The 26,985-nt window shown below is 39.6% G+C and overlaps 2 protein-coding genes across 3 annotated transcripts; one reads left to right on the top strand and one right to left on the bottom strand.

The window, feature by feature from the left end:
* The first annotated feature begins 1,108 nt into the window (after positions 1-1,108).
* On the top strand, positions 1,109-15,054 carry zgc:158403 (tetratricopeptide repeat protein 39A). Of its 2 annotated transcripts, XM_005468548.4 has the most exons (19): positions 1,109-1,430; positions 1,576-1,731; positions 2,391-2,495; positions 2,974-3,105; positions 3,437-3,495; positions 4,542-4,609; positions 4,824-4,888; positions 5,283-5,382; positions 5,479-5,544; positions 5,641-5,749; positions 5,884-5,951; positions 9,070-9,129; positions 9,344-9,505; positions 9,609-9,700; positions 11,260-11,380; positions 11,470-11,581; positions 11,663-11,777; positions 12,388-12,504; positions 13,967-15,054. In XM_005468548.4, the coding sequence occupies exons 2-19, from the start codon at positions 1,697-1,699 to the stop codon at positions 14,073-14,075; spliced, it is 1,695 nt and encodes a 564-aa protein (XP_005468605.1). In that variant the 5' UTR covers positions 1,109-1,430; positions 1,576-1,696; the 3' UTR covers positions 14,076-15,054. The 2 variants fall into 2 exon arrangements, with proteins under 2 accessions (XP_005468605.1, XP_003446523.1); XM_003446475.5 differs by lacking the exons at positions 1,109-1,430; positions 1,576-1,731 and adding an exon at positions 1,757-1,994.
* A 47-nt stretch (positions 15,055-15,101) lies between these two features.
* gadd45gip1 (growth arrest and DNA-damage-inducible, gamma interacting protein 1) lies at positions 15,102-21,611 on the bottom strand. Its single transcript, XM_003446421.5, has 2 exons — positions 21,162-21,611; positions 15,102-15,615 (listed from the first exon to the last, which is right to left on the bottom strand). Exons 1-2 carry the CDS (start codon positions 21,560-21,562, stop codon positions 15,324-15,326), a joined length of 693 nt encoding a protein of 230 aa, XP_003446469.1. The 5' UTR covers positions 21,563-21,611; the 3' UTR covers positions 15,102-15,323.
* Between the last annotated feature and the right edge of the window lie 5,374 nt (positions 21,612-26,985).

Raw genomic sequence — 26,985 nt, 5'->3', positions numbered from 1 at the left:
TTTGGAGTGGAGGGCCCACTCCTGAAGACCTTCTATGACTCTGTGGTGGCCTCAGCCATCTTTTATGGTGCGGTCTGCTGGGGCGGCAACATCTCTGCCGGGGACAGGAAGAGACTGAACAGGCTGATCTGCAGGGCCAGCTCTGTTCTAGGATGCCCTCTGGACCCAGTGGAGGTGGTGAGTGACAGGAGAATGGTGGCTAAGCTGTCATCCCTGTTGGACAACATCTCCCACCCCATGCATGAGACTGTGACAGCACTGAGCAGCTCCTTCAGTGGGAGACTGCGGCACCCACGGTGTGGGACGGAGAGATTTCGCAGGTCTTTCCTCCCCACTGCTGTCAGACTTCACAACAAAGACTTTAACTGATCAAACACACACATCCGCAAATGTGCAATAACACTAATGTGCAATAATCTTTTCTGGCATCGTTGTATTTTTACTCAGTTGTATATAGCATTTGTATTCTATTTTTATCTCATTGTATATTTTATTCTATTTTATTCTACTGTATATAGTATTTTATTTTATTCTATTCTGTACAGTTGTGTACTGTATTTATTCTTATTTTGTTTTATTCTAATTTTTGCTTCATAACTTTTGCACTGTCCACTTCCTGCTGTGACAAAACAAATTTCCCACGTGTGGGACTAATAAAGGTTATCTTATCTTATCTTATCTTATCTTACAACAAAAAGTCAAACTAAAATTGAAAAAAATTAAAACGAATTAGAAAATACAAAACTGCAACAAGTCATTCATTTTGCATCGCCGTCCCACCCTTTACCCACAATCTCACCCTGCTTTTGTCTTTGTTTGTCAAACAAGTGCGCTGCTATTGTACCAGCAGTTCATAGTAGGGATGCAAAGTGTGACAGGGGCTGTATAAACAAGATTTTGGAATAACTGTTAATTTTCTTAAAAATAAAAATAAGAAAAGTGTAAATTTAGAAGACTATATGAGGAACCACTTCTGGCATCTGTCTCCTCGTGAGGTATAACTTCAACAACACTGACCTCTATTCACGATTCCGTGGAATTACACGTGAGCCGACGCGTGAATTTTACACTACACTCACCTCTTCCTTATTTTTGTATCAGGGATGAATCAGCAACTAACTAAATAATTTGTCTTTAAATTCTGATTAACAACGAATTAATCACCCTTTTTCTGTCACTTCATCATATTTGCTCTCCCCTCAGCCTATCATCGCGTCCATATGGCATCAGATGCAGCAATGGCGCAAAGAAGAATTTACTCAACATTTTCACTGCTGAGAGGAGGAGAAGACAAAGGGAAAATGGCGCCATTCACTGCTGAAAGTTACCGAACTTCTTAGTCAAGACTAAGACGGATCTTTAAGAGCTGCTAGCACCTGACACTGATCAGTGTTACGGTGTAGTGTCTGCGTGGCAGTGGTGCCACAGAGGTAGGCGGAGGCGCTGCGCTTCTGTTGCGCAATGCGCAGTATCAGGCTGTTGGATCTGCACAGAGGAGTGCATGTTGTTATTTCTGGTCAACTTTAACTGACAGCAAAGCCCCGGTAGCTTAACTGTCAGCTTTTACGCCAACAGGAAGAAGCGTGAGAGCTGAAAGCTTGGTGTCGCGGTGTGAGAGCTGAATGCATCCCGATTTTCTACGAGTGCCGCTGAGCTCCTAACAGGTGTTGGGAGGCGCGCCGCCCGGAGAGCGAACATGTCCAATGGGAGAGAGACGAACGCTGCGGAAAAGTGAGTACGGGAGGCGAGTGAAAAGTCAAGGACACGTCGAAAGTTGGGGTTGTTTCCCACAAAGTGTTTATGTGTGGGTCTGTCGGGTTTGTCCACTTCAGCGGTGACGTATTGCTCGGCAAATGGTGAAAAGCCACCTGAGCAGATCTATAAATGTGATTATTCACCTTTGTCTGCAGCAGGAAACGTGAATGAGCAGATTTTTTTTATGTTTGTAAAAAGTTTGCCTTTCCTTATCCACGTTATTTTTAAAATAATTGCAGGTAAGAAAAAAGTGCTGCACCAGGAAGGAGACTTGTGTAGTTTTGCATTCTTTCACGTAGTGAAACGGAGGGTGTTACTTCAAACTGCAAGTAAAAAATGTAAAAAGAAAAAGCTCAATTAGACTACCGTATGTTTTTTAATCTAATATTTTGTCCCACTTGCTGCGATCTTATTAAAGAACGACTGGGTTTAAAGAGTCTTTTAAGCATGTTCACAAAGTAAACATGCCTGCATGTAAACGCGGATATAAGCTTTAACTCGAAAGCATGTTAATCGCTGAACCTGAATAGATCTTGTCTATTATCTCATGCTAATACTGCTAGGCTTGTTTTACCCTGAGTCACAGCTGTGTGTGTGTGTGTGTGTGTGTGTGTGTGTGTGTGTACGTGCAACAGCTTCTCTGAGATGACCCTGAAAGAGTGCTTGGATGACTGTATGGAGGCGTTGGATCTCTTCCTTAACAACCACTTCAATGAGAGCCTGGAGAAGCTGCGGCCAAGGTGACACAACAATCCATAGCCAGGTTTTTGCTCCCTGGAGGTTTCATCTAACTCTTACAATGTAGACTGTATGTGCTTGTGGTGTGCGTGCTTCGTTTCACAGCGTTCATAGTGGTACATTTTCAGCATGATGTCAGCAGTATTTTAGCCTCTGGTGATATTCAGAGACTTATATGGTGTGAACTGTGAAGCAGTGGCCTTCCTGTCAGGCTTCAGTTCTCCAGGATATGAAGTGTTTGCCGAAGCTGACGCCCAAGGTCTGACTGATTCAACAGCGGACAGAATGTTAGGCCTGCAAAATAAACACCATGCACAAGACGGACTGGGATGGTGGAGGAGATAGGAAGAATAAAAAGAGACAGATATTTACTCTTATCTTTGCGCAACAGGGAAATGCAGAGGTCATACAGTAACTGCATGTTTGCTTACAGCCTGAGGTGTGTGATGTTGATCCTGCAACTCTGTGTTTTTTATGTAGAGTGAATGAGAGTATGTACCATGCTCTTATCTACGCCACAGTGTTGGAAATGCAAGCAATGATGACTTTCCAGCAGGATGACATCACCAATGCAGGAAATACCATGAAGAGTGCCCAGGAGGTCTGTCAGAGGTCAGGATGTCTAGACTGTTGTCCCCTGATTCTGTCTTACAAAAGTTAATGATGGTAACAACCCCCAATCCTCAGTTTGGATGCATTGAACTCTTCCACATTTCATGAGCCACAGAGGCAAATTTTAAGAGCTGCATGTACTTTTATGGCTCTCATGTGACCATAGTACCAGTTTGACTGTGTTTGCATAATATAATTCACAATAGCAACTTCTTAGATAACAGAAAATAGACACATTTGATTGGCAAATGATTGATGTGTCAGATAACATGGCTGCAGTAGTCAGACAGTGTCTGAGTGTCCTGAAGTACCATTTGATTTTTGTTTTCAGATTTCGACGGAAGTCTTCCAGCCTTTCCAACAAATCAGCTGGGGGGTCACTTTCTGAAGGTAAAAGGCTTAAATGCACCACTCTTGTAGTTTTAAAGGGTCCTTCCAAGACAAAAATGCAGTGGAGAAATGTCTATAATTTATTTATTTATTTTTAAAGAAGCCAATTTCCCCATATGCCTGTACTTAAATAGATATCTTTAAACACCCCTGGACGTTGCATTTTCAGTGGCGAAAACATTTCTTTACTCATGCAAGTGATTTCTGCAGTCTAGGAAGAGTCTGAGACTAAGTTACTACATCTGGATGAACAGAATCAACATTTTGGAATCCTCTCAAAAAGTTCCATTATACATTGATATACCAACGTGATCTCACTAACATTGTTAAAAAACTGATCTTAAGAGTGCATAATTTTTACTGTGTGTGCCACCTTGGTTTAATGTGATACCATTCTAATGTGCTGTCATGTATTTTGCATGTAGTTTTTTCCAGTATAGCTGAGGCTGATGGGAATGCAGGTTGTAGACCTATATAGGAAAAATTAAAATGACAGTTGAGCTAAGAAAAGAAATCAGGATCACCAAAGAATTACAGTTTAACAATGTAACAATGCATGGAAGTGTTAGTAATGTTAGCTCAAAATTATCCTACAACCAAAGTTATAGAGTTATAGATGTTGAGTGGGTTTGATCATGAGCTACAATGTAAAACAGACCGTTTTTCAGAATGCAGCTATGTGATTGGCTGGCAGACTCATACTTGTACCCGTAGAGCTGCTTTAACAGTGTCTTAAACAGATCAGAGAACCTAGAAAAAGGAAAATGAACAATAGCTGTTCCAGCACTAATCCCTGAGGGACCCCAGCTATTAATGAACACATTCAGACAACTTTTGTTTTTCATTCCTTGCTGTGATGTAGCAGTGAAACCATTATTTCCGCACCTTCAGTCAGGTTTACATATGGAGGGTTAAGCTAGGAAGCGCCTGCCTGGTAGATGAACACCAAAGCAAGGAGTATACCTGGATCTTACACTTCATTGTTTTCATCGTTTATCTTTTATCATTTAATCTGTATATATATATATATGACTGTGTTTTTGCAGTGCAGCTCCATGCGGAAGTCTGTTATGCAGAGTGTCAACTCCAAAGAGCTGCTCTCACCTTCCTGCAGGTGCAGTATGCTAATATCCTTCTAACAAAGTAAAAATTTCTCTACATATTCAAAAACGGCACAACCTCCCAGTCTAGTTTTCTGAAACTGCACAAGCTGTAGAACTTGCCTCATATAACAGATAGAATGGAAAAATCATTCATGTCATGTTAAATTTGTTTGCAAACAACACACAGGTAAAATGTAGCGATGCACTCGTTGCACTGTTTTGCAGGATGAGAACATGGTGAGTTTTATCAAAGGAGGAATCAAAGTACGAAACAGTTACCTTATTTACAAGTAAGTAAACAATGAAACAAGAAGCTTTTTTAAGTAAATGTGTAATTTTTATAATGCAGTATATAGTAATTAAAGTAATTTTGAACTTTACTTTCACTTGTCTGTATTTAATGTCTAAACATAATGCAATCACTAAAACATATTTGCACTGTGATTATTAAATGGCTACTTCACCAGTTTTACAGTTGTAGGATTTGCCGGTTTATCACAAATGCAAGTTCAGATAAATTGTGAGATACAAGAAATGATAGAAGTCAAAGCAGTCTCGAACAAGTGTTTCCTGAACCCTTCCATGTTTTTACTTTTCATTAACCTCTGTAGTAAAAAGATGATATGATAAGCTGTGTGATTAGAAAGCTGAAATATTTGTCATTTGTCATTTTTCATAATGCAGAGAACTGCATTCATTCATAAAATCGCACCACTGTCTCAAAGAACCCAGCCACGTTCACTTAGAAGGAGGAATAGCATTCGGGATAGGGGCGTTTAATCTGGTATGTCCCACATTATATATTTGCACTGCTGGGTGGCTGCATGTGTATAATTGCATGTTTGTATTATTCAGTTTATCAGGTCTTCTTTGCTTACAGACTCTCTCTCTCTTCCCTCCGCGGATACTCAAAGTTTTGGAGTTTGCAGGCTTCTCTGGAGACAAGGTGCGATGAACATACACTTCCACCTCTGTGTATTTAATCATTAGCAGACATCTGTTATTTTGTGATACTTTCTCTTTTCTTTTTAATCCTGTTCAGGAATACGGCTTGTCTCTTTTGAACGATGGTGCGACGGGGATGAACTTGCGCTCTATGCTGTGTGCTCTGCTGCTGCTCTGCTACTACACCTTCCTCACATTCATACTAGGTAGTGCTAACATTCACACTTTTAAAAAATTAGAAAAGGAAAAAAATATATAAAAAAAAAAATAAAATTCAGGTTTTTTTAATCATTCCTAGAAGACGTCTGTGTTATATTATATGTCCATTTTATCCTCTCAGGGACAGGCGAGGGAGAGGTGGTGGAAGCTGAGAGATTGCTGAAACCTTTCCGTCTGCGCTACCCACGGGTAACTTACTCTAATTATTTTTAAAAGTTTTATAAAAAATTGTCTGTATTCAACTATTGTCCTTTCTAGACTAGAGACTATGAAACCTTTCAGTCAGGTTTCAGGGCCTTTCATGGTATTGAGTCTGCTTTTTTGAAAGTAACAAACAATATTGTGCTCGGTGATTGTTCTATCTCAGTTTTGCTGGACTTGAGTGCTGCTTTGAACCTTTTTGACTGTGACTTACTCAGTGAGCACTTGGAGACTGTGCAGCAGTCAAGCATTTGACTCTCACTTGGCTAACACTTTTCTATGTCACTTAATGTGACACTTGGAGTTCCACAGGCATCTGTCTCAGGGCCTGTTCTTTTTTTCTTTGTACATGCTCTCTCATGGTCAAATTATCTGCCAACATAACATTTCTTTTCATATGCAGAATATTTATGGCTGTATTTACCTTTTGAATCTTGGAAATCACTATTACATAAGAAGGCTCAATGAGTGCATTTTTGGATATTAAAAAAATGAGATATCCCACACTTTCTTACAGTTAAGTCAGTTCAAAACAGAAGCTCTCCAGTATTAACTGAGAGGCTGAAGCATTACCTGGGCTATTTAACTCCTTTTCTTAAAACCACAGCTTAAAAACCTTTGACACATTTAAAATAAGACAAACAATGCGGTGGTAAAGATCAGTTTCTTCCACCTCAGAACAACCTCCAGACTAAAAACATCTTTGCAACCTTCTGATCTGCAAAGGGTTATGCATGTCTTTGTTACTTCTAAACTGGAATATAACTGTATACTGTTATTAGCCTTGCACTGGCTAATTACAGAATCCAGTATCCAGAAGCATTTAATGGGGTTGTATATGCATATGTGGTAGATAATGCTGCAGGATCATTAATGTTGGCTTCTCGGTCAGTCTGATCATGTTGTGGTCAAACTTATTTCAGAAGGTGCTCATGTCTTTGCTGTTGTTGCACTGAAACTCTGACCTCAGACATCAACTGTAACAGTTTTTGTAAGGACATACCTTTTTTGTTAAGCGTTTGGAAACTGCTGGTTTCTAGAACTGTAATTGGATGATGGGCTGCTGTTGGGATATGTCATGTAAACATGGTGAATGTGTGCAGTGTCAGTTTTGTTGTTCTATTTTATTTTAGTGTAAAGCACTTTGGTTTTTAAAAGTGTTATAGAAATAAAATGCAATTTTCTCCGGTTACATAATGAACCACTTTATAATGATGTTGTTTACCAACTGTGTGTTAGTCTCCTGTAAATGACTCACAGACTGGGGTAAGACAGGGTATGCATTGTTGCTAACAGACAACATTTGAGGTGGTAACACTATGTGAGAAAGTCAGTTCCGATCAGTTTAATTGTGATTCAGTCTGCAAGTGTGAGATAAAATGGAAAAAGGAGTCCTAAAAACATTTGAGGCTATTTTATTGAACTGTTCAGGGTTTCCTTGTGACTAGCTGGCCTGCTGGTTAGTGTGTCAGCAGTTAGTTTACCAGCTATAGTAAACTCTCGAGGTAGTCATGATGTTTCAACCATATACTGTACCATAGACTAAACTATGATTCAAGCATTTAAAAATACCCTTGAAGACAGCTAAAGTTAGTACCACCAACCCAGTAATGTCTTTTGCAGCCCAGAGCAGCTTAGTTCAGGACTGTCATAATCATACGCTCTGCTACGTTAGGCAGCAGAATATAGCTTCCAGGTTTTCTTCCATGTTGTGAGTCCCATGGAGGAAATAAAATCTCCTTTAGACTCAGGGACTGTTTAATCAATAGAAAGAATAAAAACTAGCGTGCCTGCACTCCTGTCAGTCCCATTGTGTCTTTTGTAACTGTCGGTAGCACTGGCTGCTTTTCAAATACATCCATGTTTACATAATGAGTAAGTATTTGGAGAAGAGTCTTTTGGTTTGCTGCTGTAGATTTGACTGATTTTTTTTTATTTTTTTTTTTTAATAAATATACCAACTTTATGGAACGTCAATACCGTTCTTTAGAGTTCTCTATTAAAGTGTGACAACTGGCTGATTAATAAACAGATTTGAATCATCAACCATTCTGATGATCAAATCGTTTTTTTAAAGCCTTTTTTTAATCTAAATGTGACCTTTTTAAAAAATTCACATTAACTGAATATGTTTGGGTCATTTGGTCAGACAAAACAGGACACAGGGCTCTAGGAATTTTTAACTCATAATTTTTAGTATTTGAAGTTTGCACAGCAGTATGGTGGTTAGCTGGATTTGAATCCAACAGCCAGCCTTTCTGTGTAATGTTGGCATAGGTTTCCAGGTACACTGGCTTTCTCCCACAGTCCAATGACTGTTTAGGTTAGCTGGTGGCTCTAAATTGTCTTTAGTGTGAATGTGAGTGTGAATAGATGTCTGTCCCTCTCCGTTAGCCCGTTATGTTGGCGAACTATCCACAATGTACCCCATCTCCCTCCTTATGACCACTGGAATAGGCTCCATCCCAGTTCTGACTCTGAATTGAATAAGCAGAAGAAAGTGGATGGTGGGATGACATTAGTTGAACTCATATTTGCACACGCTAGAGTAGCTGATAAGAGTGGAACTTAGCAACAAAAGAACGGTATGGAGTAATGTGGTTAAACTTTGACCAACTTTGCTTGCCATAGTTGAAGTTCCATACGCAGTGAATGATCCTTGTAGTGGTCAGAACGAACATATGATAACAGATAGGAATTTTTGGCCAAAAAGGCAAAACAGAATCATTTATTACTGCCAAAAAATTCAGTTTTTTGTATTGCTTGTAAATGTATATTGTCTCTGACGGGTTCACGCCATAGTTTTCACACAGTTGTTGATTGTATTCACGTTGCCATCCATCCACACCTTACAGAGCTCGCTAATCCATGTCACACTTGCTTCATGCCATCACTACCGCTGCACATGACGCACATTCTTGTAAATTCACAATCCTTCTCTCTGCTCCACCTTTTACTCACAGCCCATCCCAGAGAACAAACTGAGCGCTCGGATGAAAATTTCTTGATCAAACACTGCCAAGAATGATTGTTGTATGATGTGCTTCCAGATAGACAGAAAAATGTACAAATCTAAACACTGTTAAATTCTCATCTTTTTTTTTAGGGGGCCATATTCCTCTTCTTTGCTGGTCGAACTGAGGAAATCAAAGGGAACATTGATGAGGTGTGTTTGGAAAATGTCAAGAAAACATGACTTGATTGCACTTCTTGAGGGTATGAGGAGCATGAAAGATAATCCAGTTGCTGTGGCAGTGTTTCTATGTTTTTAAGGAAATGAGCTCCAAGAAACCAGCGCCCAGTGTTAATATTTAATGTACAACATGCCCTGTCACTCTCCGTGTTCTTCTGCTAACGGTTTAATTTCTCCGTGCTCTCAGGCAGTGAAACTCTTTGAAGACGGCTGTAAGGCCCAGCAGACATGGAAGCAGTTTCACCACATGTGCTACTGGGAGCTGATGTGGTGCTTCACGTACAAGCGTGCGTGGAAGATGGCGTACTTCTACGCTGACCTGCTGAGCCAGGAGAGTCGCTGGTCCAAGGTACAGAAATTATGACGGGAGAAGATCAGAATAAAATTTATTGTCAGACATTCTGAAGATTGAATACATGAGTCCTTTCTTTATGGTTCTTTCTCCCTGTTAGGCCATGTATGTGTACATGAAAGCTGCTTACCTCAGTATGCTGCCTAAAGATGAGGCCAGGCCTTTTGGGGAGGACGAGGTGGTACTCTTTAGGTAAGCAGGGATTGTATCCATTTGCCTCACTTCCTCTTTACCAGTATAGATGCTGTGAGGTGAGTGGTATTGTTCACATAAATGTCTCTGTGCTTTTTGTTTACAATACAGACAATATTTTTTAAAAAAAAAACATAGCTACTGTGATTGCATCCACTGCTTTCTGTTGTCCTGTTTTAAACAGTTGGGACCAGTGTTTCTGCCGTCACCATCTTGGTTGCAAAAAAATAACTAGACGCAACAAAGAGGGACGTAGGTCACTGCGTCACTGCACATTCATTGGTTTGTGAATAACAGGTCCTTAACCAATGACATGTGGTTTTGTACTACAGATGACCCTCCATTCTGAAACGTGACATGCCTAAAAACAGAATTTTATTTATTCAATAAGTACCTACCACAGGTATCGCCATCTGGCGGCTTTCAGTTAGAACGCAGGTTTCAAGCACTTTGGTAATTGGTTTCATTTTTCACACCTGAAAGCTGGCTATGGATGAACACTGTGGTACATTTGACAGCTAATGAGACAGATATTTTTCCTTTAGAATATGGAAAAGACCAAACTTTGAAGTAAAAATGTTAATTGGTGTGGAATTATGTCTTCCTACAAATTGAGTAGGCACCAGTTTGTGGAAGCCAACATGTTGCCCTGCCATCTTGAATACAGTAGCCTTCATGGACATAACTATTCCACTTATTTGTGTTTAATCACATATGTGGCTAGAGACCATCCACATATGTAGCACACCAAAGGAAAGGAGAAAAAAACTCACAGGCTTCTTGCTGTGAAGGCAAATTTAATATCAGTGATCATTCCTAGAAGCAAAAACGGAAAGGAAAGAGACAACATGACTGGCATCTGAATAAAATCTTATCGTCTTCCTCCTCACCTCAAGCCTCATCTCCTGATCTCAAGTCGGGGCTTTAACAAAGGAAAACGTGAAATGACATTCTTATTTATTCCCAATATTGTTGCAATTACTTATTGTCAGCAAATTAGATATGCAATTGTCAAATCTCCAGACAGCTGACAACAAAACTACAAACAAAACCACAAAAACATCTTGTCATATTAGCTGCTTATAAGCTAACATTAAACCAGCTAATTATTGGCTCAAGGGTCCTAAAAGTCAAACTTTCCTTCTGATAAACAGAGATTACATTCTTACATCACATAAGAGTTTATTTGCTAAGTCCAACAATGTTATATCCATGTCAAAGAAATTTTCACTACAAACACTAACTAGCAGCAGCTAACAGGGGCTAACAGTGGTAGCCTCACCGTCAGAAAAGTTAAGGATATCCTCAGCAACTCACATCCGTATCGCCGTCATCGGGAAGAAGTGAGCTTCTCTGGTCCATCGATTTTTATCCTTATACAAAGTCTTATAGCCTACTTTACAATAAATAGACACGGACACATATTGACAGCTGAGGTAAACAGCAGAGTAACAGTCTACACTCACTATGATGCCAAACAGTCACATGGTGTACTTAGGTGTCGTCTTACTAACTGAATCGTGTGTTGGTGTGTCTTTGTATATCCCCTGTCGTTTTAGACAAGTGCCCACCTTGAAGCAGAAGATAGCGGGGAAGTCTCCTCCAACGGAGAAGTTTGCAATTCGTAAAGCCAGACGCTACAAGGCTGCCCGCCCAGTCAGGTTACCTGTACCAGTGCTGGTAAGAGTTACGAAATAAAATAAAGACATATAATGACTGCTATGTTTGGTTAAAAGAGCGTCCCAACAATATGAACTGCTTCACTACAGGAAATGATGTACATGTGGAATGGGTTCAGTATGATCAACAAGAGACCAGAGCTAACTGAAGGCATGATGCAGACGTTGGTGGAGGCAGAGCGCACTCTACTGGAAGCTCCTGGTATTGCTGCCCTTTTTCAACCTGAAACAGGAACACGCAGTTTTTCATGTTTGCTTATGGTGTCTGCTCCATCCCCTGCAGTAAACGAGTACACAGTGGACGACCGCTGTGTGATCCACATGTTGAAGGGCCTTTGTCTGAAGAATCAAGGCCTCCTCCAGGCTGCTGAAGAGTGCTTTAACAAAGTGTGTTCCAGGTGAGCTCCAGCAGATTCATTTCAGACGCAGACAAGTTATTTCCTGCTCACAGTGAAAGCAGTTTCTTCAGAATCGGTTAATCTTGTGTGAACAAATGAATACCAGCCTTTCATTGCAATGGTTTTTTTTGGCAACACTGGTTAACACACTGTGTGTTTTCTTGAATTAGTGGCAGAGGAGGATTGAGTACTTCAGAATCTTACTACTTACAACTACTAAAACCTGTAATACAAGCTTTTTACATTAGTGTTTTCTCTGATTTTTCCAAACATTACACAAGTTCTGCAAGTTTTCCTTTTAAAACGTATCAGGGTAACTCTTTATTGGACGTCCTTTCAGTGCCATGTTTGTTTTGCAGCCATAAAACTCTCATCTCCCTACGTCACAGTGTGAATATTTGCGTGGCAATCAAGAAGGACTTTCAGCTTAAATTACACTGACAGTCCTCAAGAGAGACGTTTGTTTATTCACCAAATTAGTCAGCCACCTGCACCACAACCCATCCTTCCCAAGGATGCCACATTGAGTACAGTGCAGGATCAACATCATAGCCTATGTCTTAAATGAATGTCCGTGTTAAATGAATATTTAACTCACTTCTTTTTGCAGTGAAAAGAAGATCAGGTTTGACCACTACTTGGTGCCTAACTGTCTCGTGGAGCTCAGTCTGCTTTACATAGACCAAGGCAGAAGGGACGACGCTATTAAGATACTGCACAAGGCCAAGTAAGTCACTTCTTTAGTCTTCACTATCCATATTATTGTGAGACTGCAGCATTCTGTTTTGAATATAAAAGTTTGCACTAGTTTTCTACCATTTTAGTGGCACTGGCAGGGAGCTAGAACCTTATTCAGCTGGCTTTCAACTGAACAAGCCCACATAGTGTGCCTCACATAGCCACGCATTTTTGCTTCCATTTGAGTTCAGTCTGAGCAGATGATGAGCCCAGCTTCACTTTAGTGCCAATGGTATGTAAATGAGTAGTAAATGACACTAATTAGTTGGATGGAAGTTTAAAGTGCTGGCATGCTGCATCACAAAACAAAATTATGTATACACTCGCTGGCCAGTTCATTAGGTACACCTTGGGTTGTCATGATAGTGGGTACACAGCAGGCATAAAGGGCTGGACACAGTCAGCAGCAGTACTCAGGGAGGCCTTGGCGTTTAAACGCTGCTGAGATGTTACAAAGGGGATCGAAGTGTGCCAAGACAATATCCCCAGCAACATTATGCCACAATCAGTCTGAACTGTTAATACAAGGCAGGGTGGATCCATGCTTTCATGTTGTTTATACCAAACTTAACCCCACCTGAACGCTGTACAAGAAGTCGAGACTCATCAGACCAGGCAACTTTATTCCGATCTGCTATTGTTCAGTTTCAACGAGCTCATGTGAACTCAAGACTAGCTGACAGGAGTGGCACACCAGTGTGGTCTTCTGCTCTTATAGTCCATCTGCATCAAGCTTCAACACCATGTGTGTCCAGAGATGCTCTTCTGCATACTTTGGTTATAACAAGTGGTTATGTTATTTTATTTTATGGTGTGTTAGTACTGTAGTTAGTAGGTTATCTTAGCGTAGTGTAAAATCGAAACACTACGAGTGTACCAAAAGTAAACAAAATTGGTGTACTTGTAAAACTCACGGAATCCTGAAATGCAAAGTTAGGAAGATGATGTTTTTTAGGGGTTATTTGCTAAAATGGAACAAGTTGTGCCAACTCAGACTGCTGTACCTTCATATGACACTGCTTTAAAATGTTCCACTTTTTCCCAGCTTCTACTCAAATTGTCCATCAAAAATTTCTATATTGGTAAATATTGTGATATAGCATTCTGTCATCCATGCCCAGTATCACCTATATTTTTATTATAATTAAAATCTGTCTTAATTTCATGTCTGTTAAATAGGACTGCAGTAAAATGGTTGTTAGCAACTGTAGGGAACACTAGAGGTCGCCCTATCCCTGTGTAAACACATCCATTAACTGGTAATGACTCCAGTTCTTCAAGCGTGATCATCTTTAAGGGTGCCGATGCCAAACACTTGTTTTATCCATTTCTCATCCATCTACTTGCATGTACTTTAGAAACATCCATCCAACAGCAGCATATAATGTGCATGGCAAGTTATGTTTCATTGTAGGGCACGCTCTTACCACGTCTGCTGTTCTGACTTACAGGCACAACTACAAAGACTACTCCATGGAGTCTCGCACACAGTTCAGGGTGCACGCTGCTCTTGCCAAACTCAAGGCTGATCCCGGTGAGGATGATGACACCCACCTCTAAGACTGCTTAGGCTCCTCCCGCGAGTCTCCAATTCCCCTCAGTTACAGCTACTTCAGTTTTTGACCAAAGTGCCTTTTTCAACAAGTGTACACTGCATATTTTATTGCTGTGGTCAGGTTTACCTTTGTGTGTGTGTGATCATATGCACTCCACAATTTAAGATTGACAAAGGTGTAATCTGTAGAATATTTGTCAGAGAGGCACAGCTGAGGGACCTTTAATTTCACCACCTTCCACAGGTTAACACACACTTGACATTTATTTTATAGGCCATGATTTTATTGTTTACACTAATAAACACTAACTCTTAAGTGATTGGAAGCCACGAGAAATATTTAATAGAATTAAGACCTAATGAAATGCAATGAATTTATTTTACTGTTCTAAAAGAGCTCTGTGTAATATGCAGTAGTCGCTCCTGTGACGTCTAAGTGCTACGAACCCTAAGACATTAAAATATAATGTTTCTCCTAAATCAGGCCTTTTTTTTTTCTTTTTCAATTCTGCATTCCTACAGACACACAAAAACTTTAATTTAACCTCAAAGTTCTTTTTTTTTTCCACCAGTGAGTTTGGGTTAAGTTCAGGGTTGGTGTTACTTCATCATCACCAATGAGAACTTGGACCTTACAGGGTTAGACGCTGCTACTGCCACACGTTTGGTATTGTATGAGGTGTTGAGATGGCTACAGCATTTCATGTGCAGCTGCACAAACATCTTTTAGACAAAGATAACGAGCATGAAGGAGGACTGGCTCGTGCACTGCGGGCCCTTTCTGTACGGGTGCACCACATGAGCACGGCAGAGCCAGTGAGGCTAAACTACGGCTTACTGCTGTTCACACTCAGCGCGTCGGTGTGCTCGATTGAATCGCACGTCAGTGCTGAGACACGGCGTGTGCACTTTTCAAAAAACTTGAGTGTAAAAATTATTTTTGTATAAATAAATTGTTCTTATGGATGTCTGCAATCATGAAAATTGCTGAACTTGGCCTCGTGTCATGTTTTAAACACACCCACACCATCTGTGCAGAGGTTGTATTTATTTCTGAGATGGTTTATTTGGAGCAGTCCTGAAAAACAAAGTTGAAAGTTGGAATCGTCACATGTTCACAGAAGGACAAAACTTATTTTTAGCCATTTTAACGGTTCCATTGAACTGTACCACACAGCACACCTTCAAACATATCAAACACAATCTGACCCAGGCCCAACAGTTATTTACGTCTTTAACGACTCGGTCCAAGACTATGAGGAGGCAGCAGGAGGTGCATCGGAGCCTGTTGCCTGTTCCTCTCTCAGTCTGCGTTTCATTAGTTTCTTCTTCTTCTTCTCTTCCTTTTCTATTTCAGCAACCATTTCCAAGAACTTGGGGCTGCGGGGGTCCACTGCATAGCCAAAACGCTCTCTGGCCTCAGCCAGCAACCTTGTACGGCGAGCCTTCTCCTCCTTTAGCTTCTGTTTGGTTTCACGCTTTTCTCTGCGCCAGTCTGCTATCATCTTGGGCATTTTGGCCATGTTTGCGGCAATGAGCTTCTCTCTGCGGTGAAAATAGAAAAGATAGCAGATGTTAGTGCTGTCCATCATACTGGCTGGTAATTAACATTGATTTTGAGGGAAATGTCCTGGCGTGAATATCGTGGTTTTACAATAAATTTGGTACAAGCACTCATGTCAGAACAACTTAACATAACTTCCAATTCCAAAACACAACAACAGTCTCCTCAAGTTGCTTTATACTGTAAGGTAAACAGTACCTAACAATCAAGCAACTTCCTGTGAGCAAGCACTTTGCAATGGTGGGAAGGAAAAACTCCCTTTTAACAGGAAGAAGCCTCCAACAGAAACACACAAAGGGAAAAGTTGCAATCATCCATCTCAAGTTCACAAATGTTTTTAAAGATTTTCCGATCAACTGTGCGATTTGCCTAAAATAAATAATTAATGGTCCAAACTTTGAACACGTAGTATGACTGCTGTGAAATTTAGTTTCCTGTATTGAATACTTTTCAAGATCTACATCTTTTTAAAAAAAAAACAGGTCTCTTTGCTAACCCTTCAGACCATTTTTCCCCACATCTGAGTCAATGTTTGAACACAAATATCCTAAACACTGTTAAAAGATAAAAACCTGAACTTTTCATTGCCCTAAATCAGGGTCTTTAATCCATCTGGTGTCTTGAGTGTCTGAATTTTAATTTTATTTAATTTAATTAAAAAAGAATCAAGCATTCCTGCAAAGTCTAAATTTGAGCACACACTAATAAAAATATGCCATATTGCAAAAGACTATTTCTGAATCATATGTAGTTGTAATACACAATAGTGTAACATAAAGCATGCAGAATAGTTTAACGTGAAATTCTTAGTCCAAAAAATGAAGAAAATTCTATTTTCATGCTGGACAGAGCGGATATTAGTCATGCCACAAAAATATCAGTAGGTAGTATTATCCACACAGAACAAAATTTTTGAGTTTCCAGATGGAACTTTGATTTTAACTAAATTAAGAAATTTCTTCAGATTTTTCATTTTCAAGTCCTACTCCACTTCAAGACCTAGTGCCCTGGAGCTGACTAATAATTCAGGTTTAGTTTGGAATGTACAAAGAGATATTAAAATGCAACAATGTAGCATTTTTATTTATTTATTACAATTCTTGCAACACTCATTTAGACAGTCAACACACCGACTGTCTGATCCCTGCTTGCCTGCAGCAGTCGTGACATTAGGGTAGCATCTTGTGTCAGACTACCAATTCCGCCATTTAGACACCACAGCTTGACCTCGCAAGACTACTCCTGTGAAATGATCCTGTCTGCATGACTCTTTGGCTACATTTATTTTTATGTATGAAAGTTTTTACACTGCCACCTGAATTAGACTCCTGCAGGGCAGTAGGTCTCAAAAATGAAAAATATACATATATTTAACAAATTACGTTCTCAGTTATAATTACAGTACCATCGGGAAACTCTGATTTCATTCTTTCAGTTTAATTTTCTTTTTTCATATTTTAACTAGCCAACACTCAAACATTTTTTGATGTATCTACCCTAAATTAGAGGTCCTAATTCAATTTAATACATACCAAACATAGCCTAAAATTTCAAGGACTGGGGAAAAAAACAACTGAAAGTCAATATACATGTTCAAATTTAGCCATAACATTTTTATGCAAATCAGAAATGGTCGAGCAGAAGGCCGGTGTTGTCAGTACGCTCCCTGCAGTGTTTTAGATTAACTGAAGGCTTTTAAGGGAACTTTTTAGAACAACCTGATAATAATAAATTAATTTGTCCAACCTAGAAGTAACAAATGCCTAAACTAGTTTTTCAGCATCACTCTCAGACAGGAGGTTTCTAATTTTAGAGATATTGCACAGATGAAAGAAAGCAGTCCTACACATTTGTTTAATGTGCATGCTGAAGGACATATCCTGGTCAAAATGACTCCAAGATTCCTCACACTGTTACTGGAGGCCAAGGTAATGCCTTCCATGGTATCTGGATATACACCAAATACAGTGATTAATCTTAAGGTTAGCCCATCAAACTAAAACTTTTTCAAAAACCCAGAAATAAACAACACGAACATCAGCCTTGGATCAACTTTGTCTGACATGCTAATTTCAAGGGAAGCAGCAATGGCAAACAACAGACCTGTGGGACATACGCCAAAGCAATAAGCTAATAAAACTATGCCTAAGCTTTAAACTAGTGTTCAGTCCAGCTTAAGTAGCTTTCTTTTTACCTGGCTAAATCACCAAGGTAACTTGTGCTGAAAACATAACTTCGTCCAGAACAGTTTATGTTTGGAGTGTTTGTTTAAAATCAGCTGGAAGCACCATGTTTTCACCATTTTTTAAGTGTACAGTTGTGTGTGCGATATAGATCCTCTGCTGAAGGAATACGCTTTGCACATGCAAACTGTCGAGCTGTACCCTCCAAACACTGCTGAATGAAGCCCAGCTGCAAATTAAAGCAGTGTGTTATTGACACTGGAATTTGTTTTTATGTTTGATCCTTCTGTAGTTCCAGCAGTATTTTGCACAGCTGGAACTACAGCTACTCGGACACAGATTAGAAACCTGATCAGTTACATTTGCTATCCATCACCAAAAATGCCAATTAAACTGATCTGGAGACTAAACTTCCACATGTCCTTTATTAGGCTATGGGACTGTTTCATGTTCACTAATTCCTCTCAGTGTGTCTCTAACTGAAATAAGAGGCACTAAACTGATTCAATTTGTCTGGAAGAAGAGCCAGATGATGTGTCACACTGATCATCTCCAACTCCATCCAGGAGTTTTGTCAAGCCAGCTAACACAAAGAAAGCCTCTCAATGAAGAAAGAGTTTTGTATCAAACTGTTTCACTTTTCTTAAAGTGAGAAGTGTAAAGCTGTATTTGTGTTAATATAATGGCAGCTTTTTCCTCCATATTGCATGAATGGAACAGAGAATGGGAATAAAGGGCTTTGTGCCGGGGTTAGCTCGTCAGCAAATGTTTGAAGAAGAAAAACTGAAACACCATCTGGCCCACTGGTCTTATTAAAGCGCAACTTTAAGAAAGAAAACAAACAAACCACAGCTACACTTTAGAAAACCAACTGTGGACTTTTATCCATCACACAAATCTAAATTAGTTTAAAAATATTCTAAGGACAAATATAAAAAGGTTTGTCCATAGAGATTAATGTAATTGTTGATTCAGCTGTGGTACACTACAAACTGATCACGTAAGCCCAGAAACCCATCAGTAAAGTGTTTCGAGAAGTCAAGACAGAAAGCCATTCATCCATAGACTTGTACAGGACCAGAAGTCAATTTAAAGTCATACGCATCACCATCTGGTGGCCATTCAAAAGAATACACGTTCAAGGTTATTACACTTTGGCTTTACTCTCTTCAAGCTACGCCCATCTTTTATACTGTCTATGGTTTATCCTCATGATGACATCAGAATGCCTGTGTGTTCACTTTTAAGGTGCTGCTATGCTTAGTTGAGGTCAGTTCGCAGCTGGTACCACAAAGGAAATTCAAAGAATGAGGCTTTTGAGCATTTCCTGGAACATCTAGGACTATACTGACTAGACTGTACCTAAAAGATGGATGGTGATGTTTCACACTGGTTAGTGAGGTCATTTTGAAGCCTTGAGCTGAGTGTTTGTACCGTTTTGCTATTTTTGTTTTGAAACCACATCTGATGAGTGAGGCGTTGATCTGTGTGTTAAACTGTGGGACTGTGCAGGTTCGCAGTGTGACAACACAATCACGACGTATACCCGCTGATGGGGCCGCAATTTGCTAAATGAACAACATGTTTCCCATAGGCTTCCTACCTATGTACATCTTTTCCAAACAGAGGAGTCACCCGTGGGGAAAAAAAAAAAAAAGTTTACTTCACTCTCAAACTTGGAAGCTACATGCATCTTTAGTTTACAGTCTATGGTATCAACTCTGGGGAAGTTTCTTAATGTGTTCAAGTTAGTGACCCTCATCAAAAATACTTTAGATATTTACTATATAGTAATTATAACATACCTGTCTGTTTTAACAAGGATGGTTGTTTAAAGCTTCCTTGAGTCTCATGAAAGACATCTTGATCTCTGATTAACCAAAGTACACAATCATCCATGCAGAGAACTAAAAAGTTCAAAGCCTTTCCCAATCTGTGACTAAGCTAAAAGCTCAATGTGCAAGACAAGAACATGACAAAAGGCATGGAATATGTTGTAAAATGAAAACATTAAGTCATTAAGCACATTTTCATATTAAAATAACTAGTTTACAAACAGGGTCTCCGCTATGTGATCCAACAAAGAAAAAAAACTGGATGTGATCCAAGTACTGTGGCCAAGGTTTTTAAAAAAAGTTGCACTCTAATAAGACCAGTGGGCCAGATGGTATTTCAGTTTCTTCTTCTTCAAACATTTGCTGACGAGCTGACCCCGGCATGGAGCCCTTTATTCCCATTCTCTGTTGATATGTGCTGCATTCATACAATATGGAGGAAAAAGCTGCCGTTACTACAGCTCCAAATAAAAAAAAAATAAAAAAAATATTTTTTAAACTTGCCCACAGAAATATAATGATTTCACACTAGCAGCACCAACAGTATGATGGGAAACATAAGAGCAAAGAAAACCAATCACGCCTCTGATTCTTCACAATTATCCATCCATCTTCTTCTACTTCTACTATTTACAGGGGTGCACATAAGTGGTCCGCAGGTGCGCATTCGCTGTCAAAATAAAAGACGCGCACCAGATAAGAAGTTGCAACGCGCGTTTGCTTACATAAGATTTTCTGGAGGAGGACAGACATTTGTTTAGAACTCTTAAAGATGTCGAAGAAGCAAGCTCCTTTAAGCAATTACTTTGGGGTTCCTCCACCTCCAAAGAAATGTCAGGAGTCCGAAGCGCAAAAGAAGCGCGTATTCTCGGAAAAGTGGTTGCAGGAGGTGAGGTGGCTTCAAACAAATGATGAACGCACAGAGATGTGGTGCAGAATATGCTGTGAAAATCCCATTCCAGCGGACAAAAACAGTGCTTTTTATATGTACGCAAACGCGCGTTGCAACTTCCTCTCTGGTGCGCGTCTTTTATTTTGACAGCGAATGCGCACCTGTGGACCACTTATGTGCACCCCTGCTTAGTTGGGTCCAGGTCATGGGTTCAGCAGCCTAAGCAGAGAAGCTCAGACCTCCCTCTCCTCTAGCGCATCCAGGAGCCATCCTTGTCACAAGCCAGAATGACCTCAGCTGGCTTCTTTCGATGTGGAGCAGCGACTCTACTCTGGGTCTCCCCTAAATGACCAGACCCCTCACCCCATCTCTAAGGGAGAGGTCAGCCTTCCCTTCAGAGAAAGCTCATTTCCACTGCTTGTATCCTCAATCTCATTGTTTCGGTCAGTACCCAATGCTCGTGACCACAGGTCACATAGTGCTCTCTTTTAAAAGCTTAAGAGAGCACTATGAAAACGTGTTGCTAGTTACTCTGTAAACGTGTTTGACAGAATGACAAACACTGGTGAGGACGTTGTCCGATAATGGGCACACTTACGTTAGCTATGTAGCCTTACCTCGCCAGCCGTTTTTCGTTCCCCTCCTTCTCCCTGGCTTCTATGTTCTTCAGCATCACCTCTAGCGGGGGATGCCACTGGTTTTCCTCCGCAATAATTTTCTCCAGCTCCTCATGTGTGGGCCACAGAGATGCAGGATCGATGCCCGACGCCGAGCCATACCGACCGAACAGCTTCTTATCGTAGCGGGCTGTCTTCTGCCATTCCGGCGTCTTCTCGCTGTCCTTGTCCGGGATGTACGGGTTCTGGAGGTTCAGCTTTAGAGGTTTGGGATTATATGACGCTGTTTGTAATAAAAATCCACACGGAGAGTTCACATAAAGCACAACTTTACAAGATGAGAAGTCCTTTAAAGTCCTACATAAGGCAGCCGTCCTCCTGCAGAGCATGGACGCCGCCATATTTCTTCTAACACAAAAAGGACCCGGAGTGAAATCATAGGTGCCTACCGCAGCGCCTGTTCAATGCCACAGATGACCGTTCCATGTGGTTTTTACATTCTTAATGTGACAGCAATTTATTTTTAATGCAGTTTATTTTTATAACATGTCATTACACAAAGGAAAAGATAGCAGCACCAAATATATTTTCAAGATATTTTTATGACACAAATATAGTTTAAACGCATATACTCCAGGACAATTCATGACGTAAGTAAACGTGAAAGTGTTAGAAGCATTAATTGGCAAGAAAAATCCTTTATTGACAAGTCATTATAATTGAACGTTTTAAAGCGAAATTCCAGCTTAAAACTGATGACTTTATAGTTGCTAATTAAAATGTGGTCCGGTGCGTTGAGAATTGTAATGGGCAGTCGTCACTGTTATCTATTTCACATGCTCGCAGCTCATAAAAAGATGAATTAGGCTAGTCAGTGGTAAATTGTTGTTGCTTGTAGATGATGTGCAATGTGTAATAGATGGTTAGTTTTCTAATTAGTGGTACATTTCATATACAGAGGTCGAATTTATGAATTTTAAAAAAATGTTCACTTCAGGTAATGATCAGTTTAATTCAATTCAATTCAGTTTTACTTATATAGCGCCAAATCACAACAACAGTCGCCTCAAGGCGCTTTATATTGTAAGATACACCCTACAATAATACATGTAGAGAAAAACGTTTAACATTGTAATGTAATGTTTAAAAAAAGCTCTCTCTTTTATTTTGCTATACAATAATTTTGTTTTCTCTTTTGTGCTGCTCTATTTAAATAAACACCACGATACATGCATGTATATTATATTCATTTATGTCTTCCAAATAATCATTAAAATTTGAGAAACATGTGTTGAAAACTATTTGACTAAATAAATAATTATAAATTATTCACGCTGTATGTCTCTGAGAAGTCTCTGTCAGCTGTGTTACCCACTGACAAAACCCCCACAGTTCAACAATAGTTTGCCCCAATAATTATGATTATGATGATAATGACACTTATAATTACTATTATACAGAAATTATATGGTAAACATGAAAAAGTGCATTTACATAGTATTTACATAGTAATTACATTAAACCATGCGATTTTGTGATAGTATTAAGAGAGGATTAATGTAACTGATCTAAACACTATTCTGTTATAAATTATACTGAATACATAATTAATCTTATTAAAGAAGTATTTGCTTTTCAGCATCATCTGTATCATCTTCAGTAACACTTGCGTAAAAAAAACCCAGTGATTTCAGGAAGCAGGGATCATTTTGATGTGGTTCAGTGGTTTGAAAGGGTTCCTGCTGACATTTGTGTAATTCGATCCTCAGCAATTAAAGCTGGAAAACTGCAAAGCACTCCTTTAAATCTTTACACTCGTGGTGTTACAGCTGCAGTGTTACATACACTGTTATTAAACTGATGTTTGATGTTTTAGGGAGATGAGCATCTGGTGCTGGTGATTCTGAGAGTATGAATTCATATTTATGGAAGCATGAAGAGAAAATAAAATGTCTTTAAGTTCAATAAAAGCTGGCCTTTTTCTCCCAATGCTTTTTCTCCCCCTAATTCTAGAGAGGGGAGTCTTACATAAGGAGGCTGAATAGCTCTAAATTCAGTGGGGTGGATTTATGTGGGGAAAAAAGAAAATCCATTATGATTATTCACATTTTCAAATCAGTTAGACAGACTGACACACACACACATTGTGTAAATTAATCACACATTGTGTGTCTGTGTGTGTGTGTGTGTGTGTGTGTGTGCGTGTGTGTGTGTGCGTGTGTGTGTGTGTGTGTGTGTGTGTGTGTGCGTGTGTGTGTGTGTGTGTGTGTGTGGTATTTCATGTATATCTTCTATGACATGTCAAAATAATTAATTGAATGTTTATTTTCATTGAAACATTTTGAAAATTGTTAGAGCTTAAGCTTGGCAATTCATGGATTTTGCACACTGCTGTGGTGTGATGAGGAAACAGTTTGATAATTTAGTAGAAAGGAGCATCGATTCTTTCATGTTTTGCTTAATATGAAATCCACCCTTAGTTATAGAATCCCTCAGATCCAGCATGTTATAAGTGCAAGATGGTAATACATTTGACTCAGTGTGATCAAATAGGTGACAAATCAAAGGTAAAAACAGAAGCTTTTAACTCTTATAGTGAAATGTCAGTGAGCTCTTCTGCTGTGGGTGTATTTTGGGTCAGTTTGTCCATATAAGGGTTACTGCAAGTCCAAGACTGCAATTAGTGCTGTGCCACACTACAAGTTTTGGTATGGATCCAATACCAAGTAAATACATGGTCGGTATTGCCAATATCAGTACCAATGATTTTAAGTTATTCAGGCAGCTAATGTGGGGGAGAGTAGTGTGCCATGACTTGATGAATTCTGAATATGCAAATTCTGAACATATTTTAATCACCACTATATCACTGTGATTGTTATTTTCCACAATAATTAGTTAACACAACAAAAACACACCTTTCAGCTTTTCGTGTGTTTAAAAGCTGGGTTTTTGGAGACCTTGAATGTAAATTTTTCTGTCTATAAACTAAAGCACACAAAAAGGTTCGGACATTTTTCATAGTGCATGTTTGAGGTTTAGTTTTTCCAAAGAAATAATTAATACTGGACTTGGAGGATAAAAGCAAAGTATGGATCCAATCGTGCTAGTATCAATCCCATACCAACACTAGCGTTGGTATCAATACTATCGATATTTGGATCGATCCGCCCACGTCTAGTTGCACTGACTCTTCTCTGCTTTTCCAAATACCAAATTCTGATCACCTTTATATCATATAATGACACTGTTCTTTCCAGTCTCTCTCAGGATGACAATGACCCCATCCATAGAGCACAAGGAGTCACAGATTGGTTTGATGAGCATGAAAAGGATCTAAAAGTCAAGTATTCCGCGACCTTTGCCGTCACCAGTTTTCAACCTTCCTGAACAAAAGAGTGAAGGTAATTTCAAAATATAGTGTTCGTCCCATCAGTAGAGTTCCAGAGTTTAGAGAATCCGTGCCACGCTGTGTTGACAGCATGTGCTGGCCCAAAGCGTACTAATATGCTTTATGTGTTCTTTTTTCTTTAATCCCAATACTTTATGTCTGTAGAATGATGCTCTGTCTCCTTCTGTTTGGCATGATTTGCTTCTTATATTTCATAATAAATAACTTCACTTAGATTCAGTGGTAGTGGGTGACCAAAGGTCAAAGAGTTCAAAGCCTTTTGAAGTTACATTGACTCTTACAGATTTATATTTAGAGGTGTGTGGTCTCCGTTGACTTGGAAACAGTTGTAAGCAGGTGGGCTGCTGCCAGAGCTCCAGTGCAAGAAGGGAAGCTGAAACTCTTTTAACACCTTCTTTGAACATGTTGGGACCACTGGGGCAGGGGAATAAACCGCCTAAAGAAAGGATCTTTGTTTTAACCTCCTTAACTCCACCTCCTCTTTCCTCTTTTAGCAGCCTCCGCCCTCCCGCAACTTTTATATTTGATTTCTTTTCAAGAAGCGAAGATAGAACAAATGGGGTTGCTGTGGAGTGCGGCACTTACAGAGACAGATGTCATCGCTTTTGTATCGTGGGAGCGCGCAGAGCTCTCCGTCGTCATTAAAGATTTAGGGTTCCCATGGCAGGGGTAGCACTAGACTGAAGGTGGGGGTGGGCATGACAGAGGCTTAATTTGGCTTAGAAGCAATCTGGTGCCAAGCTCGAGGCTTTAGGGATCACATCAACGTCAGTCACAGGCAAATAGGCTTGTTAGCAGTTAGACGATAAGGGGATGGTGGCGAGATGACAGTTCTATTTCTGAGTGAGTATGTGAGTAGGAGGGATGGCTGTGTGCTAATACATGTTTGGGGAACTTATATAAAACACGCTCACCTGCATTATTAGGTCAGCTATAGATGCATTTAGTTTCTGTTGAGCGGCGCATTTGTTTTTAGTCTTCAGTAGCACAAAGTGCTGCAAGGTTTTGGTGCATCCCTTAAGTTCAACTATAACTCAAGGTCTTCTTGGCCTTTTTGGCCTCTACTGTTACTCAGAGTGCAAAAGCATCTCCACTACAGATCGTTTAGAAGAAGTCAGTGTGATGCATTCTCAACAATGTGGCTTAAATTCATTTTGCTGGTTTGATACTGATGTGGGTGCTCTTTCCTGTTATTAAGCTTCAAGAATAAATCACATTAATACATTAAACTGTATTTGAGTTTCAGATGGTTAAAGCGAATGGGTGTTTTCTAACTATTTTATAAGCTAAATAAATGATCTAAGTTTGAGACAATGACGGACACATCATACAAAACCCTTCATCTATTTTATCAGTGCGTGGTAGCCTTAACTAAACTAAAGACCTATATCCTTGGAGTCCTACATCACAAAAATAGATGGACGCTGACAAAATAACCAAGCTTATGTTGTCTGTTGTGGACAAATTTCACAGTAAATAAAAAGCGTTTTATATATTTTATGATGTGAGAATGATGCTCTTAAACTATGTAAAACAATACATACAAAAAAAACCATTATCACAGTTAGTGTTATATAATCTAATAATCTAGATATTTGGGATTCTGGTGTTTGTTTGGCCGTTTGATGCCATTTGTTAACAATGGCTGGTGCACATATGATCACTTACACATCAGCGGGTTATTCACAGGGTAAAATAATCCTTCTGCATCTTCCACTGGGCCTTGCCTTCCTCTCACTCTAAAGTCACAGCATCAAGGAAAAGCAGCGGAAGCATAAAATGAAGGAAAGAACTTAGTGGAACACTTAGCTAAACGTTTTAATATGTCTACAAAGTCTGCAGTTAACGTGCAGGAACTCTGATTTTAGTGACCTTACTTCACTTCACTCATTTAATCCAGTTATTAGAGTTTATGATTTTATAAGTGGTGCCTCTGTGCAGCTGTGGTTTGGTTTTCTTAGCAGGATACCAAGAAGCAATTGTGTTTTTCTGAGCTTCCTAATAAGCTGCACAAAAAAAGTGGATCACATTACTTGGTTCCCACATGTGACTTACTTAACCAGTAATTACTGATTCTGATTTTCTTTGTGCTAACAGGCATATAAAACCAGATCTGAACCATCACTACTGCAGTGATACACAAATACACCCAAAAAATGTGAACCGTCAAACAGCAATTTAAAGGTTCAGTAACGAGGACCCAGAAGTCTTTATGTGCAGTCAGAAATCAAACTGTGTTCGTACAGATGAACTTTATGCACAAGGAAAATCAGCATATCCCTAAATTAATTCAATGAAAATATCAATAGATACAAAATTGCCTGTGGAAAGACATTGATCTGATCCATGTACCCTTTACCCAAATATTTTGATGGGATTCACAACGAGAATTTGACTCCATCAATTTAGAGT

This window comes from Oreochromis niloticus, linkage group LG4, assembly GCF_001858045.2.
Source record: "Oreochromis niloticus isolate F11D_XX linkage group LG4, O_niloticus_UMD_NMBU, whole genome shotgun sequence".
In the NCBI taxonomy this organism is placed as follows: domain Eukaryota; kingdom Metazoa; phylum Chordata; class Actinopteri; order Cichliformes; family Cichlidae; genus Oreochromis; species Oreochromis niloticus.
This window is presented reverse-complemented; position numbering and strand designations above follow the sequence as displayed.

Excerpts from the sequence above, each read along its gene's own strand:
- zgc:158403 (XM_005468548.4), top strand. The coding sequence starts at position 1,697 with ATGTCCAATGGGAGAGAGACGAACGCTGCGGAAAA. Across the intron at positions 1,732-2,390 it reads GAGACGAACGCTGCGGAAAA|CTTCTCTGAGATGACCCTGA; the intron begins GTGAGTACGGGA and ends TACGTGCAACAG. Across the intron at positions 11,778-12,387 it reads TTTAACAAAGTGTGTTCCAG|TGAAAAGAAGATCAGGTTTG; the intron begins GTGAGCTCCAGC and ends TTCTTTTTGCAG.
- gadd45gip1 (XM_003446421.5), bottom strand. The coding sequence starts at position 21,562 with ATGGCGGCGTCCATGCTCTGCAGGAGGACGGCTGCCTTATGTAGGACT. Across the intron at positions 15,616-21,161 it reads AACGAAAAACGGCTGGCGAG|AGAGAAGCTCATTGCCGCAA; the intron begins GTAAGGCTACAT and ends TTTTCACCGCAG.